This window comes from Grampus griseus (genome assembly GCF_964374135.1).
Source record: "Grampus griseus genome assembly, chromosome: 1".
Taxonomy (NCBI): Eukaryota; Metazoa; Chordata; class Mammalia; order Artiodactyla; family Delphinidae; genus Grampus; species Grampus griseus.
The window spans coordinates 82,511,593-82,527,485 of record NC_139017.1 but is presented as its reverse complement, the minus strand read 5'-3'; the positions used below and the strand labels follow the sequence as shown (position 1 = coordinate 82,527,485).

Here is a 15,893-nt window from a genome sequence, read left to right as displayed (position 1 = left end):
ACACACACACACCTTAAAAAAAAAAGAACATTCGTGATTCCTAGGAAGAGGTAAAAATATCAACATTAACAGGAGTTCGGAAGTTGATCCCAACCCTTATAGATGACTTTGAGGGGTTCAAGACTTCAGTGGAGGAAGTAACTGCAGCTGTGGTGAAAATAGCAAGAGAATTAGAATTAGAAGTCAAGCGTGAATATGTGACTGAATCGCTGCAATCTCATGATGAAATGTGAATGGATGAGGAGTTGCTTCTTATGGATGAGAAAAGAAAGTGGTTTCTTGAGATGGAATCTATCCCTGGTGAAGATGCTATGAAGGTTGTTGAAATGACAACAAAGGATTTAGAATAGTAAATAAACTTAGTTGATAAAGCACAGGCAGGGTTTGAAAGACTGATTTCAATTTTGAAAGAAGTTCTACTGTGGGTAAACTGCTATGAAACAGCAGTGCATGCTACAGAGAAATTGTTCATGAAAGGAAGAGTCAATTGATGAGGGAAACTTCATAGTTTCATAACTTCAACTTCAGCAGCCACCACCCTGATCAGTCAGCAGCCGACAACACTGAGGCAAGACCCTCCACCAGCAAAAAGATTATGACTTGCTAAAGGCTCAGATAATGATTACTTTTTTTAGCAATAAAGTATTTTTAACAAGGTATTTTTTAAAAAGACATAATGCTATTGCATGTTTAGTAGACTACAGGATAAAATAAACATAACTTTTAATATGCACTGGGAAATAAAAAAATGTATGTGACTTGCTTTATTGTGATATTTGCTTAATTTTGGTGGTCTGGAACCAATCCCGCAGTATCTCTGAGGTATGCCTGTAGTCCATAAACTGATAAAGACATTTCTGCTTTAGACAATATTTTGGGGCATTTATTTATCAGTATTGGAAGGACTTGGTTTGAGAACATTGTTATTTATGATATGAACCCTGACAGCAGCATTGTTATAAGATACTTCTGTATGTATTTGCCAGGATATTACCGGTTTTGTTTTAATGTGCTACCTCTAATTTATTCTATATTATTTCTTAGATGAAATCTTGCTCAGCAAAAAAAAGGAATACCAAATACTTTTTAATTTTCAGATATTTATTTAATATTATATGAAGCCTAATGCTAAAAGCAGGAATTTTAAAGGAAGGGTGAGTAACAACTTCAAGTTTTCACATTCATTTGGGATTTTCTAAAATCAAATCGAGACTCAAAAGAGAAGTTTGGAAAAAACTAAACAGGATTATTACTAAAGAGTATGGCACAAATTAAACCGATAGCACTTAGAATTCTCTTCATATGGAGAGCCGATTAACCTGTTGTAATACTGATCCTATTGATTTTAGTCCTTACTTTTCAAGGAAAACTTCATTTTGAAAGTGCACTTATTTGGGGGCACCACTTTTGCTTCATCTGTTCCATTCAGCACTTCTACATGACTGTCAGAGAGTGGGAGATTTAAGTACTTTTAAAGGAACCTAGAGCCTATTAAATAATACAGGAGACAAATTTCAGAGATACTACTATTTTAATCATCTTCACGAATGTAGAAACCTTTGCCATGACCTCATCACATGAGAAATAAATCTAAGTAAAAGATTTTTCAATATAATCTCAGAAGTTTGTCATATATATCTTTTGGTATGTTTCAAAACCCATTTTCTTCTTTTTCGGTTCTTTTAAAAGGTGAAAACAGTCTTTACCTTCGAATAGACAGGATAAAGCTATAAAATATCATGGACTCTAGAGTGACCTTTATTTTCTTTTAATAATTTCCAATTTCTTTAACTGTGATTTCCTGTTTAAGTCTATTCAAAGATGCATTCTTTTTGGAGTTCCTACCTAGGAAATAACAAAAATAGGTTTTTTTCCCATAAGGGATCGTCCTAGATTTTGAATAATTTTCCCTCATAATAGCTTATGATTTTTAGTCTTTACTATTAAAAATAAAACACTTTTTCAGTAATCAAAAAACTATTTTCATTGGTCACGCAGAACCAAAATTAATGTTTTAATGCTTAGCATATCACAGTGCTATGAAAAATATTTACAAAGAACTTAGAAGATTAAATAAAGTGCTACGAAAGCCATTCTTTTCCTATTCTTTAATTTCCTTCATGAAAAAGTGTAATTTTTCTTCCTAATTCACCTAAATTGAGAACACTGAGATCTAGCGCAACTATTAGAATAATAATTATACAACTCGGTTATTAAGTCAAGAACTGTACTGGATTTTAAACACATTAATTAAACTCTCCCATAACTTGGCTAGGTGTGTTTCATTCTTTCGCTTCTACAAATGAGGAAACTAAGGTTCAGGGAGGTGTAAAAATGACCCATAAATAAGTGGTAAATGCAGTGTATGAAGTCTAACTCCAAAGCTTGGTACCCTTTCAAGAGCCATAATGATTATTACCAAGATTTAAGTTATTTTAAAGAACTGAGCAATAAGATGTTGTCTGAATTAAATAATCTGGTATGTAGAGATATGAAAAATCAATATTCTTCCAGTTAAAGTGTAAATATAAATGTCTTGTATAAAGTCTGCTAAATTCTTTATTTTTCAAAAACAGTATTATACTTTTATAAAATCATACTGATTTGATAATCATACTTTCAAAAAGTCTACAAAATTTTTGTTTCCTTCAGGTTCTATTTTAGCATCTACTAATGAAGAAGTGAAAATTGGACCAGAGAATGGCCAATTCTTACGTCACTGCATCTGATGGGTATTGTCTTGCTGAACCAGTGCAGTACTACGGTGTGTAATAAAAAACTACAGTATAATATTTAATAAAACTTTTTATTTGGCGGGAATTATGGTTAATTAGAGGGTTTTTAAAAAAATATTTATTTATTTATTATTTATTGTTGGCTGCTTTGGGTCTTCATTACTGCGCGCCGGCTTTCTCTAGTTGCGGCGAGCGGGGGCTACTCTTCATTGCGGTGCACAGGCTTCTCATTACGGTGGCTTCTCTTTGTTGCAGATCACGGGCTCTAGGCGTGCAGACTCAGTAGTTGTGGCACACGGGCTTAGTTGCTCCGCGGCATGTGGGATCTTCCTGGACCAGGGCTCGAACCCATGTGCCCTGCATTGGCAGGCGGATTCTTAACCACTGCGCCATCAGGGAAGTCCCTAGAGGGTTTTTTTTTTAAAGAAATTAACAAATGAACCAAAGACTTTCAATTACTCCCTACCAGAGAATATAATTACTTTCAAAAATCAGAAATACCAAAATGCTGTAAGCCAGAATCAAATGTAAAGAAGAAAAAGCACAGTAGTCTAAAATTGTATTCAATTTTTAAAAATAGAATTAGCATGCAAATTATAAGTTATTTTTAGGGGTTAGCTGAAGCTAGTTCACATGCAATTTAGAATATGTAGTTCAGAGTAGTTATTCAATGTTCCTGAAACTTTAATCTTAATATAAGATTTTTATCAAAGGGAAAGAAATAGAAAACAGAGTGCAAGAGACAATAGGATTTTTCTCCAAAAAGACCAAGATTATAATATGAATTGAATTTTAAATGCAGTTTTCTTTTATATTATACTTTGAACTCTGATTTCCATGCCAATGGAACATCAGCCAGTATTCTGCAGTCTTTTGATACTCAGCCATGAAGGGCCCTCTTCTTTAAATGAAAGTTACATTGTTTTTACTGATAACTTTTCTTCTTATATCAGGCTGTTATTGGTATTTATTCAACACTTTGCATTGGATTGGATGCTATCAGATTGCAAATAATTTATGTGAATTAATAGAAATTATACTGTTTACCAATCTTGGGGGTAGAATTTTGAGGGTAAGAGTAAGTCTAATCATACTGTGATTCAGCACCAGGAAAAGTACAAATATTACTAGATACAAACATAGAGGAACTAAGTATTCCTGGGTCTCTTTGGAGCCAATTTTCTGGATTGATTTCAGTAATCCTCCTGAAAACAGAAAGTAAGTTGGTGTTTGGTAGCTTCTGATAATAACAATAAAGATACCCATTAAGTATCATTTTGTATTTTATACATGCTTTTGCATTTCACATTTTATTTCATTCTTACAGTCACCCTCCGGGGTAGGTAAGTTTATCACCAGATAATTGAATTGCTAGACAATAAAACAGAAAAGAAACTAGTAATTTAAATCAGGTCTACAAATGGCGAAGGAGAGTGTTAAGGTATATTAAATGGGGAGTTTAAAGAATTTATTTTTTGCTTGAAATAACCAGATAACTGGTATAATTGTATTTTAGTTTGATTTCTTTGGTGGGGGGGTGGGATAATTTATTAATTCATCTCTTTACTGATCTGATTGCACTGAAAACAATTTTATTCACAACAAAGAAAATACAGAAGCTGGGGAAAAGCTTTCATTTCAAACTCCGGGAAATACTCATTTCTACTTAAGGAAATAGACTGCATTGGTATGTAAGCCATTAACAACCCTTTCTCCCAGCTCCTGAGCAACCTCTGCATACTTCTGGGGTGGCAGCATTTACCATGCATTGCAATTCAGTTTACTGTCTGCCTCTCATGCTGGACAGCAAGTCCCTGGGATGTATTGGACATGTTGAATTAACTCTGTTCTTTGATTGTAAAACTCTTTGAAATTTGAAAAATAACTTGACTTTCACCATTTTTTTTTGTGTGTGTGTGTCCGTTAAAAAAACTAGATATTTTGCCAGAACAAATCAATTATCAGCTGTACGACATTGATTTTCAAGAATCACCTTATTGCAAGTATTCTACTGTCCAGTTTCCTCCAGCTCTACAGTCCCAATCTTTACAAAGTCATTTCAACACTTGTAGCTTGGACCCACAGTTCAGTGGTGGAGAGTATGGACTTCTTTCCTGTGAATTAAATAAATCCACTTACGTGGTTGCCCACGATGCTGAAGATGGTTACCCTGGAATAAAAAGGTCCAGAATAACTCATTCTTCCATTCGTATTAAGGGACAGGAAGAACTCTGTGTAGTTTGTGGTGATAAAGCATCAGGATATCATTACAATGCACTTACTTGTGAAGGTTGCAAAGGTAAGGATAAAGTTAAAACTTTAATCCTAGTGTTCACTGAAGAGTCATGAAATTTTAAGCATGTAGGAGTACTCTCTTTAAAATGTGAAACATAAAATCAAGGAGAGCCATTGATATGTTTAAAGTGATCAATCTGTGGGATCAAAGATGTGAAAATGGAATTTAACGAAGTTTTGATTTCATTTTCTTTTTAATTTTGATGAAAACTTTTATATTTAAATATAAAATTCAAAATATTTTTGTGGCAGAAACTTTGCATGTTCCTAGGTGAATTTGACGTTGGAATAAAAAATGTCTTTTAAAAAGGTCTGAATGTTAACTATTACATCTCATATGGCTGGTATAATTCGTGAATTAAGAAGAAATTTCAATTAAATGACTTCTACGATTCTATCTATTTGTTGGAAATGCTTTTTAAAAAATATTTATTTATTTTATTTTATTTTTAAATTTTTGGCTGTGTGGGGTCTTAGTTGTGGCACGTGAGATCTCCACTGCGGCATGCAGGACTTTGGTGTGTTGTGCGGGCTATTTGTTGTGGTGCATGGGCTTCTCTCTAGTTGTGGCGTGCAGGTTTTCTCTCTCTAGTTGTGGTGCTTGGGCTCCAGAGCACGTGGACCCTGGAGTTCGAGGCACGCGGCCTCTCTAGTTGAGGCGAGTGGGCTTAGTTGCCCCGCGGCATGTGGGATCTTAGTTCCCAACCAGGGATCGAACCCGCATCCCCTGCATTGGAAGGCGGATTCTTTACCACTGGACCACCAGGGAAGTCCCAGGAATGCTTTTTTGAAAACCAATGGGAGGTCTACCACTGAAGATCATCATTGATATTGGCATGGAGTAAGGAGTAAAATAGTCCTTGATGAAGTTTTGAGGTTTTGAAACACTTCTGCATTTTTTAAATTCACAAATGAAATATTGGGGCAGAACCTGGAAATGATTAGATCAATACAGGACTAGGTAAACGTGTCTAGAAGTTCAAGGTGAAGTCTTATTGTCAGAATCTCACACTCACCCCACACAAAGAATAGCCAAACGAAGACTAAGGGAAAGGAGGTACCAGCTTTATGAGTAGACTAGCTGGGCCAGTATTTGCTTACTCTTAAAATGCAGGGCCTTGCTGTTAAAACTAAGTTGAAGAATGAGGCATAGTTCTGAAACCTAAGCTGAGCTTTCTATTCCCTTTGCTGAATCTAAGTCATGAAACTCCCACTCTCAAGCGTGTCTACAGAAAGAGTATGGCAGGCTTCTAATTGGGGTATTGACTAACTTTATCAACTTCACTGCTTGGAATGGAATAAGAGGAAGATAGCAGGGATTGTTGCACAGGAATGGGAAATGAAACAGGAAATGGGAAGAGACTGCTATGCATGGATTTAGGAAAATGTAGAATCTCCACACCTCTCCCCAGCATGCACACACACACACACACACACACACACACACACACACACACACACAAAACGGCCCATTCAACGTCTTGGACTAAATAAATTAGCAATATGTTCTCATCTGGGGAAGTGCTAAAAAGGAAGGACAGAGGAGTAAGTTTGGAAGAATTATCTCTTCCTTTATGAGTTGAGGTAGAAATGTGGGGCGAGAAAAAGAGAGGTTTCCTTATAGTTTTATTTTACATGAGCACATATTCCTTCTAGGGAACCTTGAGAGATGTGTCATGGAATCTTGATATTCTGTAAAATATAGTTTAAAAATGCTTTTAGATGGTATATTATAACCATAGAAAACAGAGAGTTGTTTTAATGTGTTGGGGTTATTTAGTTTAATTTCCAGATAGATTATTGACAGGAACAACCATGGAATAAGATATATCAAATAGGAGAGGATTAAAACAATTATCCAGATAAATGTATATTAAACCAAACCTTCTTACTGAGGGAAAAAACATTTTATTGAAATAATTTAGTTAACTTGATTACTTTTACTATGAAGGTTAAAAACAAGTAACTAAAAATACCTAATAGTAAAATTTTAAAAACTCTCCTTTGTTATTAGGGTTTTTTCGACGTAGCATCACCAAAAATGCAGTATATAGTTGCAAGAATGGTGGTCACTGTGAAATGGACATGTACATGCGTAGAAAATGTCAAGAGTGCAGACTAAAAAAGTGTAAGGCAGTAGGAATGTTGGAAGAATGTAAGTGCCATTGTGGTTTTTTTTTTAGGGGGATTTTAGTTTTTCTTACCTTACTAGGAACTTACGTTCTTCAAGTTATTTTGAACATATTTGAACATAACATATTTGTCTGGATTTAAGCTATTTCTCCAGCAACTGCTAAATTAGGATAGCCAGTTACCAATCTAGGTAATTATTTCCATAAAATCTGTTCTATACTATATTGCTCTAACTTTGGTAATAATCATATTTTCTTCTTAATTGGAAGTCCTTGTATTTTTATATTACTTAACCTAAAGTTATATAATTCAACTACAAAAAGCACAATTTAAAATTAGTGGTTTCCCTTCAATGTACCAATTAACATTCTGTTGCTTCCAAGATATAATTAATGTGGAAATTTCTCTAACATAAAAAGGTCTAAATTTATAATTTGGAGATGCAAAATTAATTTTTAATTTAAGTCTAGGATGACTGTGTAGTTTTAAGTAGATAGGAAGTTGTGGAAGGAAAAGAAGTAAGTAATGTAGTAAATTTAACTGCTGTTGTACATGCTTACCAAAAAAGAAAGGTTTTTTGTGAAAAGGCAAGTTCATGATCACATATGTGTACAATGTAAGACAATTTTCATCAAATCCTATAATGTTATTTGTTGTACCAAAAATATTTTATGTGAATTTTGTAATATCACAGGTTTGCTCACAGAAATCCAATGCAGATCAAAGAGACTTCGAAAGAACTTTAAGCAGAAGAATAATTTTTACTCTAACATCAAAGTGGAAGAGGAAGGGGTAAACAACAAGCTTGTGTCACCTACCACTAGATCTGGAAAAGTGGCAAGGCTCTCCTTAAAAAATTTCTTGTTTCTTTAATGATGATGTCTTATTTAATAGGTATGCATTACAGTTTTCCCCCTATATTTTCTTACAGATTCAGGAGAGCATGGAACTAACTCAAGAGGAACATCAGCTCATTAACAACATTGTGGCCGCTCATCAAAAATATACAATTCCATTAGAAGAAACAGAAAGATTTGTATGTGTTCATTACTAGCAAGAAATAATTTGTAATTACTTATGTTAGAAAATAACAGCATAATCAGAAAAGTTTAAAATTTAAAGTTATTTGAAAGAAAAAAATTATTAATCTTATTTCTTTTTGTTGCTTAGCTGCAGGGATATGCAAATCCTGAACTGATCTTCTTGCGACTCTCAGAGACAGTTGTCCTACATATACAGAGGTTAATGGATTTCACCAAGAGACTCCCAGGTAATCACTTTATCTTTGGAAAAAATTAAAGTAATTTAATACGTAATTTTAAAAAAGTTCCTTGCTTTAAAGGAAGGTGGCATTTTAAGAAAACAAAACCCTCTATTTTTCTACCAAAACTGCTTCTAAATTTAAAAACATGTTTACTTTGTTTGCTTTAATCAATCAGTTGGATGAAAATATAAATATTTTAAAATATTATTCAAGTGAATTCAAAGACTTAGAGTTAAGACAAACTATGATTGATTGTATGTTTTATTTTATTTTTATTTTGGGAAATAAATTGTTTTTGTTTTTTAGATAAAACATGAAACAAAATTCCCTGTACCATACCAAAAAAAAAAAAAAAAAAAAGGTGAAGCCACTGTTGGCCAAAACTTAGCTATCTAGTTACATGCACAGGTAACTCTCTGTGAAAATAAATTCTTCAAGGCTAAACCAACTATGTTTAATTTGCTCTTGCCATAGGAAATTATTATTATCTGGTTTTGATGAAAGTGCCCCCAAATAGTACCATGTGGAATCATAATTATTCTAAGGGACCAGTTAAGATTCGTGTCATAAGTAAATAATATAAAAATGTTGAATCCTGGGCTTCCCTGGTGGCACAGTGGTTAAGAGTCCGCCTGCCGATGCAGGGGACACAGGTTCATGCCCCGGTCCAGGAAGATCCCACATGCCGTGGGGCGACTGGGCCCGGGAGCCATGGCCGCTGAGCCTGCGCGTCCGGAGCCTGTGCTCCGCAACGGGAGAAGCCACAACAGTGAGAGGCCTGCATACCTCAAAAAAAAAAAAAAAAAAGTTAAATCCTATACCTGAAAATTATCTTTTCATTATTTATTTCAAACAGTTATGTGATCTTTTCATAAAGGATTTGAAAATTTGACCAATGAGGATCAGACTGCATTACAGAAGGGATCAAAAACTGAAGTGATGTTCCTTTATGTGGCCCAAATTTACAGTCAAAAAGAATATCTTTCATCAACTTCTGAAAGCAAAAAAGGTCAACTAACTCAATCTTAATGTTAATAGTTACTATTAAATTTAGCAACAGATTATATAACATTGAGCTATTTTTTATTATATTTTTATTGTACTAGTTGGTGTACAAATAAGTACTTCATAATAGTGGTTTATAGTTTTCCAATTCATTGTTCTAGCTTTTGTTTTTCTCTTAAAGAAAACCATTCTTCTTATATAGTATCATAGAAAACGCATTTTTGGAGGGTCTTCTATATAATGTTTATATAAAGTGTGAACTATTATTCTAGATTCATGTTTCAGTAATAAAAATTATAAAGATAACATTTGTTGGGAATGTTTCCTGTTTAACAGACGTTAGAGAGATTGACTTTACTATCTGAATAAAGATTTAAAAAAATCAGACTTTATATTTTTTCCCTTAACTAGGTACTATGAAAATATCAGATCATTCAGATCATTCACTGAATTGTCATGATCAAAGTGGTGATAGAAGTGCTATTTATCCTATGGAAACATTTTGCAATGAAGATTGTCCTTCTGCTATGCTGACTGGTAATATTATATATAATACAAAATATTGTATTGGATGGAAAAAATTTGTCAGACATGTTTCATTTTCTTGTACTGCTTTGAGAAAATATGATAATGGCAATATGAGTCTGCACTGTGTTCTGATGAAAATACATTTGATATTAATCTTTTTAGGTATTTCTGAAGAATTTATTACTACACTGTATTACTTCTGTAGAAGAATGAGTGAGCTTAGCATTACTAATACTGAATATGCTCTGCTTGCAGCCACAACAGTGTTTTTTTCAGGTAAAAAACTATTTAGCAGTAAAAATTTGGATTAAGTTTGGCAATGAAATCATGAAGATTGTGATTATTTTATTACTCATTGATTCCAAATGTACCAATTTCCATCAAAATAGCCTTCTCTATAAGGGCATTCCCTTCAGCTTACAAACATGCTGTAATTTCTTGCATCTTAAAAAATGCCTTTTTTTTTTAAAAAACATCTTTATTGGAGTATAATTGCTTTACAATGGTGTGTTAGTTTCTGCTTTATAACAAAGTTTTTTTTTCTTTTTTATATTTGAGTTTATTCTTCATTTAACTTTTAAAACACTACTATAGTTGAATATTAAAACAAAAAATAGCAAGTAGTGAGCATATTATGATTATAGTCTTTCACTCAATCACTACTGCAAATAAAATGCCAGCAGTGAGTGTTATTCACTGGCCCCATTAGGAGGTCTGACACTGAACACCACCCCGAGGATGATGTTCATCATCCTCATATGCGTCTCCATTGTAATGGCACTGTCTTTCCTGATTTGGATCAAAGTCCACTAGTTCTACCTGGTCCATTTCATCAGTCTCGTCTACTTCCTTCCTCTCAGGTAGGAGTTTTTCCAGCAAAGAGAGTTTATCCGGGGAGAGAAAGCCATTCTCAGGAAAGTTTACCTTAAATTCAATGATTAGGCGACCCTTTTCATATGGTCTACGATAAATTGGCATGCCTTCATTTAGCACACACTTGATATCTCCATGCTTGACAATCTGACCTGGATGAGAAGTGATGACTATGGTTCGGTTGTCAAGAGTAGATATTGGGTTTTGGAAGCCACACAATGCCTCAACCAGCTGTATGTCCATACACATGAAAAGGTCTTCTCCTCGTCGTGTAAAAACAGCATGATTCTTCTGATCTAAAATGATGATAATATCTCCTGGCTCCAGTCCTGGTTCTTGGTCTCCTTCACCATGGGATGTTATCTTCTGGCCATCTTTCATGGCTTTGTCAATATGAACTTCTAGAATTTTCTTCTCTTGAACTATCTTCCTTCCATTGCAGCTTTTACATCTATCTTTAGGACTGATCCGCTCCCCATGGCCCTGGAACTCCATGCAGACAGACTGAATTTGCTGAACCATTCCAGGTCCTATCTGATGAATTCTTATTTGCATTCCAGTACCTCAGCAATTGGGACAGCACTCCACTGCTCCTTTCTTACCACCTTGGCCTTCACATTTGTCACAAATCACATTCTTTTGCAGAGCTAGTTTTCTTGTTGCACCATACGTATACATATACATATATCCCCATATCCCGTCCCTCTTGCATCTCCCTCCCACCCTCCCTATCCCACCCCTCTAGGAGGTCACAAGGCACCCAGCTGATCTCCCTGTGCTATGTGGCTGCTTCCCACTAGCTATCTTATTTTACATTTGGTAGTGTATATATGTCCATGCCACTCTCTCACTTTGTCCCAGCTTACCCTTCCCCCTCCTTGTGTCCTCAAGTCTGTTCTCTACGTCTGTGTCTTTATTCCTGTCCTGCTCCTAGGTTCTTCAGAACCACTTATTTTTTAGTTTCCATATATATGTGTTAGCATACGGTATTTGTTTTTCTCTTTCTGACTTACTTTACTCTGTATGACAGAGTCTAGGTCCATCCACCTCACTACCAATAACTCAATTTCGTTTCTTTTTATGGTTGAGTAATATTCCATTGTATATATGTGCCACATCTTCTTTAACCATTCATCTGTTGATGGACATTTAGGTTGCTTCCATGTCCTGGCTATTGTAAATATTGCTGCAATGAACATTGTGGTACATGACTCTTTTTGAATTATGGTTTTCTCAGGGTATATGTCCAGTAGTGGGATTGCTGGGTCGTATGGTAGTTCTATTTTTATTTTTTAAAGGAACCTCCATACTGTTCTCCATAGTGGCTGTATCAATTTACATTCCCACCAAAAATGCAAGAGGGTTCCCTTTTCTTCACACCCTTTCCAGCATTTGTTGTTTGTAGATTTTTGATGATGGCCATTCTGACTAGTGTGAGGTGACACCTCATTATAGTTTTTTTTTTTTTTTTTTGTGGTATGCAGGCCTCTCACTGTTGTGGCCTCTCCCATTGTGGAGCACAGGCTCCGGACGCGCAGGCTCAGCGGCCATGGCTCATGGGCCCAGCCGCTCCGCGGCATGTGGGATCTTCCCGGACCGGGGCACGAACCCGTGTCCCCTGCATCAGCAGGCGGACTCCCAACCACTGCGCCACCAGGGAAGGCCCTCGTTGTAGTTTTGATTCACATTTCTCTAATGATTAGTGATGTTGAGCATCCTTTCACGTGTTTGTTGGCAATCTGTATATCTTCTTTGGAGAAATGTCTATTTAGGTCTTCTGCCCATTTTTGGATTGGGTTGTTTGTTTTTTTGATATTGAGCTGCATGAGCTGCTTGTATATTTTTGAGATTAATCCTTTGTCAGTTGCTTCGTTTGCAAATATTTTCTGCCATTCTAAGGGTTGTCTTTTCATCATGTTTATGGTTTCCTTTGCTGTGCAAAACTTTGAAGTTTCATTAGGTCCCATTTGTTTATTTTTGTTTTTATTTCCATTTCTCTAGGAGGTGGGTCAAAAAGGATCTTGCTGTGATTTATGTCGTAGAGTGTTCTGCCTATGTTTTCCTCTAAGAGTTTTATAGTGTCTGCCCTTACCTCAAATCCCCTTTCAGCTATTCTCCTATTTCTCTGTTCTACATTATAGCAAAAAAAAAAAAAAAAAAAAAAAAAATTTAAGAGTTGTCTATACTCCTGCCTCCATTTCTCTCTTCTCATTTACTTCTGAACCCAGTACAGTCAGATTTGGTCCCCTCCTTTCCCTTCCACCATAACTTATCAAAATCTTCAGTAATTTGGCATTGCAGATTACAGTGGTCAATTCTTAGTCTTCATCTTACTTGACCCGTGAGCTACATTTGACAGAGCAGATCACTCCCTCTTTCTTAGAACACTTAACATTTGGCTTCAGTTGATCACTCCCTCCTTCTTGACATGATTTTTTTCCACTTGATTTCCAGGACATTTCACTCTCTTGGTTTTCCTCCTCAGTTGCTGCTCTTTCCGTCTCCTTTGTTAATTCCCCCTCATCTCCCACACTGATAAATGTTAAAATGTCCCAGGACTCAGTTCTCTTTTTTCCTATGTGCACTTCCTTTGAAATTTCATCTTATCTCATGGCTTTAAATGCCATCTAGAGGCTGACAACTCCCAAATTATATACCAACCTGGACTGCTACCCTAAGCTCCATTAAATAGCCTACTCAAGATTTCAATTTGGATGTTTAGTAGGCATATAAAATTTAACATGTCTGAATGTGAACTCCTGATTGCCCCCTGATTCTCCTATATTCTTCCTCCATCTCTACTAAATGGCATCTCCATACTTCAAGTTGTATAAGCCAAAATTCTTGAAGTCATCCTTCACTTCTTTTTCTCTTATGCCCATTATCAAATATGCAACAAGTCTTGTTGACTATAGCCTCAAAATAGATCCAGAACTCAACCACTTCTTACTGTCTCTGTCCCTGCCATCCTAATAAAACTACTAACTCACTTTCCTGTTTTTGCCCTTGCCTCCCTAGGGTCTATTCTTTATACAGCAGCCAGAGTGATTCTTTGACAACATAAGCCAGATTATGTCATTCCTCTGCTCATAACCCTGTAATGGCTTTCTATTTTACACAGTTTAAAGCCAAAGTTCTTTCTATCAGTGTCTATTACTATTCCTTTTGCTCACACCACCACAGCCACACTGCCTTTGATACATATGTTGCCTGTAAATTTCAAGCAGACTCCTTCCACAGCTTCTACTGTACTTGACAAATCTTCTGCTTGGAAAGCTCTTTCCTAGATGGTTTCATGGCTCCCTCTTCACCATCCTGGATCTCTGCTAAATGTCATCTTATCTCTGATCACCCTTTTAAAAATAGCTAATGCCCCTCCCCCCCAATTCTTATCCCGTACTCTCGCTTATTGTTGTCATATATTTTTATTTAAAAAATGTGTATATGTCTCTTTCCTCCCCTACTCCTCCCAGACCCAAAAAATAAGCTCAATGAGGGCAGGAAATTTAGTCTCTGTTCACTGCTGTATCTCCAGCACAATGACTGGATGAGTGAATGCTGTCTGATCATTAAGAGATACTCTTCATAGGGTATTATGAAGATTAAATAAAACATTGCATAGAAGCAAGTTACCTGGCATAAAATCTGGCATATATTAAAGGTTCAGTAAATATTTGCAATTTTTATTATTTAAAACTGTATTGTTTTAAATTAATTCATTATCTTCTACCATTTTCCAATATTCATTAAGATATATGTGATAATGTTTTTCAGATCGTCCATGCATTACAAATAAGCAACATGTGGAAAATTTACAAGAACCAGTTTTACAAATTTTGTACAAATATTCAAAAATTTATCATCCAGAAGACCTACAGCATTTTGCTCATCTCATTGGGAGGCTCACTGAACTGAGAACACTGAATCACAACTATTCAGAAATACTTAGCATTTGGAAAACAAAGGACTCCAAATTGGCTAGTTTACTCTCTGAGAAACGGAATTTGTATTCATTTTGATGAAATTTTAGAATGTTGTGGTTTGTCTTAAACTTCCTAAATCTAGATTGTTTACGCTATGATCACAGGATACTGATTTGAAAAACATGAACAGAATTGCTGTTACGAATAGAATATATCGCCATAAAATGGACATCATCAAGGGCTCATCAAATTTTGTGGAATTTAGGACCACCACTAGAGGGACATCTAGTATTCTTTTTAAGATTCGTCCCCAAAGAAGCAATGGTTATTGTTACTGCGTGGTTCGTTCAGAAAGGAGTAGTACTAAATAGAGTTCTTACCTGAAGAAACTCTCCTTTTTTTCATTTAGTAGAAAATTGAATGAAAATATATATATTATTTGAAGACATAAAAGAGATTATTTAGTGGAAACAGTTGTAATCAGAATAAAAGCAGTTGTGAACCTCTTTAAGGCTAGATTGATGGATAAGGAACTAACATTTTAAACTTATTTCTGTTATAGCATTTTATAAATTATTAAAGAGGAACAAAGCTTCGTTCAATTCTTACTTTTCCTTAATGTCTTTTTTTTTAAGATTTTTTTTTGATGTGGACCATTTTTAAAGTCTTTATTGAGTTTGTTACAAATTGTTACAATATTGCTTGTGTTTTATTTCTTTTTGGTTTTTTGGCCCCGAGGCATGTGGGATCTTAGCTCCCCGACCGGTGATCAAACCTGCACCCCCTGCATTGGAAGGTGAAGTCTTAACCACTGGACCGCCTGGGAAGTCCCTTAATGTCTTTAAAAAAGAGATCTTTCATAAGCCCCAATTAAAAATTTTGTCATGGCAAGATACTGAAAAAATTAAAATGACAAAATATTTTAACATACATTGGGAAATTCAGCACAATTTAATGCTCATTCTGGTAGACAATATTTTGACATTTTTGCCAACACCTTTTGCAGAAAAAATAAAGTTCTTAAAACCTGAAATCTTACCACAAATATTTTAATCCTTGTAAGAACAAGATTAATGTTAACAATTTTTCATGTGAAATACATGAAAGTGAGAAATTCTATGGAAGCACAATTGTTTT

General features: G+C 35.2%; 2 protein-coding genes across 2 annotated transcripts; one reads left to right on the top strand and one right to left on the bottom strand.

The window, feature by feature from the left end:
* Nucleotides 1–2,700: 2,700 nt before the first annotated feature.
* LOC309827047 (bile acid receptor-like) lies at nucleotides 2,701–14,852 on the top strand (the record flags this gene model as incomplete). The annotated part of the gene is made up of 10 exons (XM_082661537.1): nucleotides 2,701–2,764; nucleotides 4,672–5,034; nucleotides 7,045–7,185; nucleotides 7,858–8,000; nucleotides 8,095–8,199; nucleotides 8,334–8,433; nucleotides 9,305–9,436; nucleotides 9,844–9,969; nucleotides 10,123–10,236; nucleotides 14,608–14,852. The coding sequence occupies 10 exons, from the start codon at nucleotides 2,701–2,703 to the stop codon at nucleotides 14,850–14,852; spliced, it is 1,533 nt and encodes a 510-aa protein (XP_082517663.1).
* Nucleotides 10,614–11,453, bottom strand: LOC309825524 (dnaJ homolog subfamily A member 1-like). The gene has a single exon (XM_082659126.1). It carries the CDS (start codon nucleotides 11,386–11,388, stop codon nucleotides 10,666–10,668), a length of 723 nt encoding a protein of 240 aa, XP_082515252.1. The 5' UTR covers nucleotides 11,389–11,453; the 3' UTR covers nucleotides 10,614–10,665.
* Nucleotides 14,853–15,893: the final 1,041 nt, after the last annotated feature.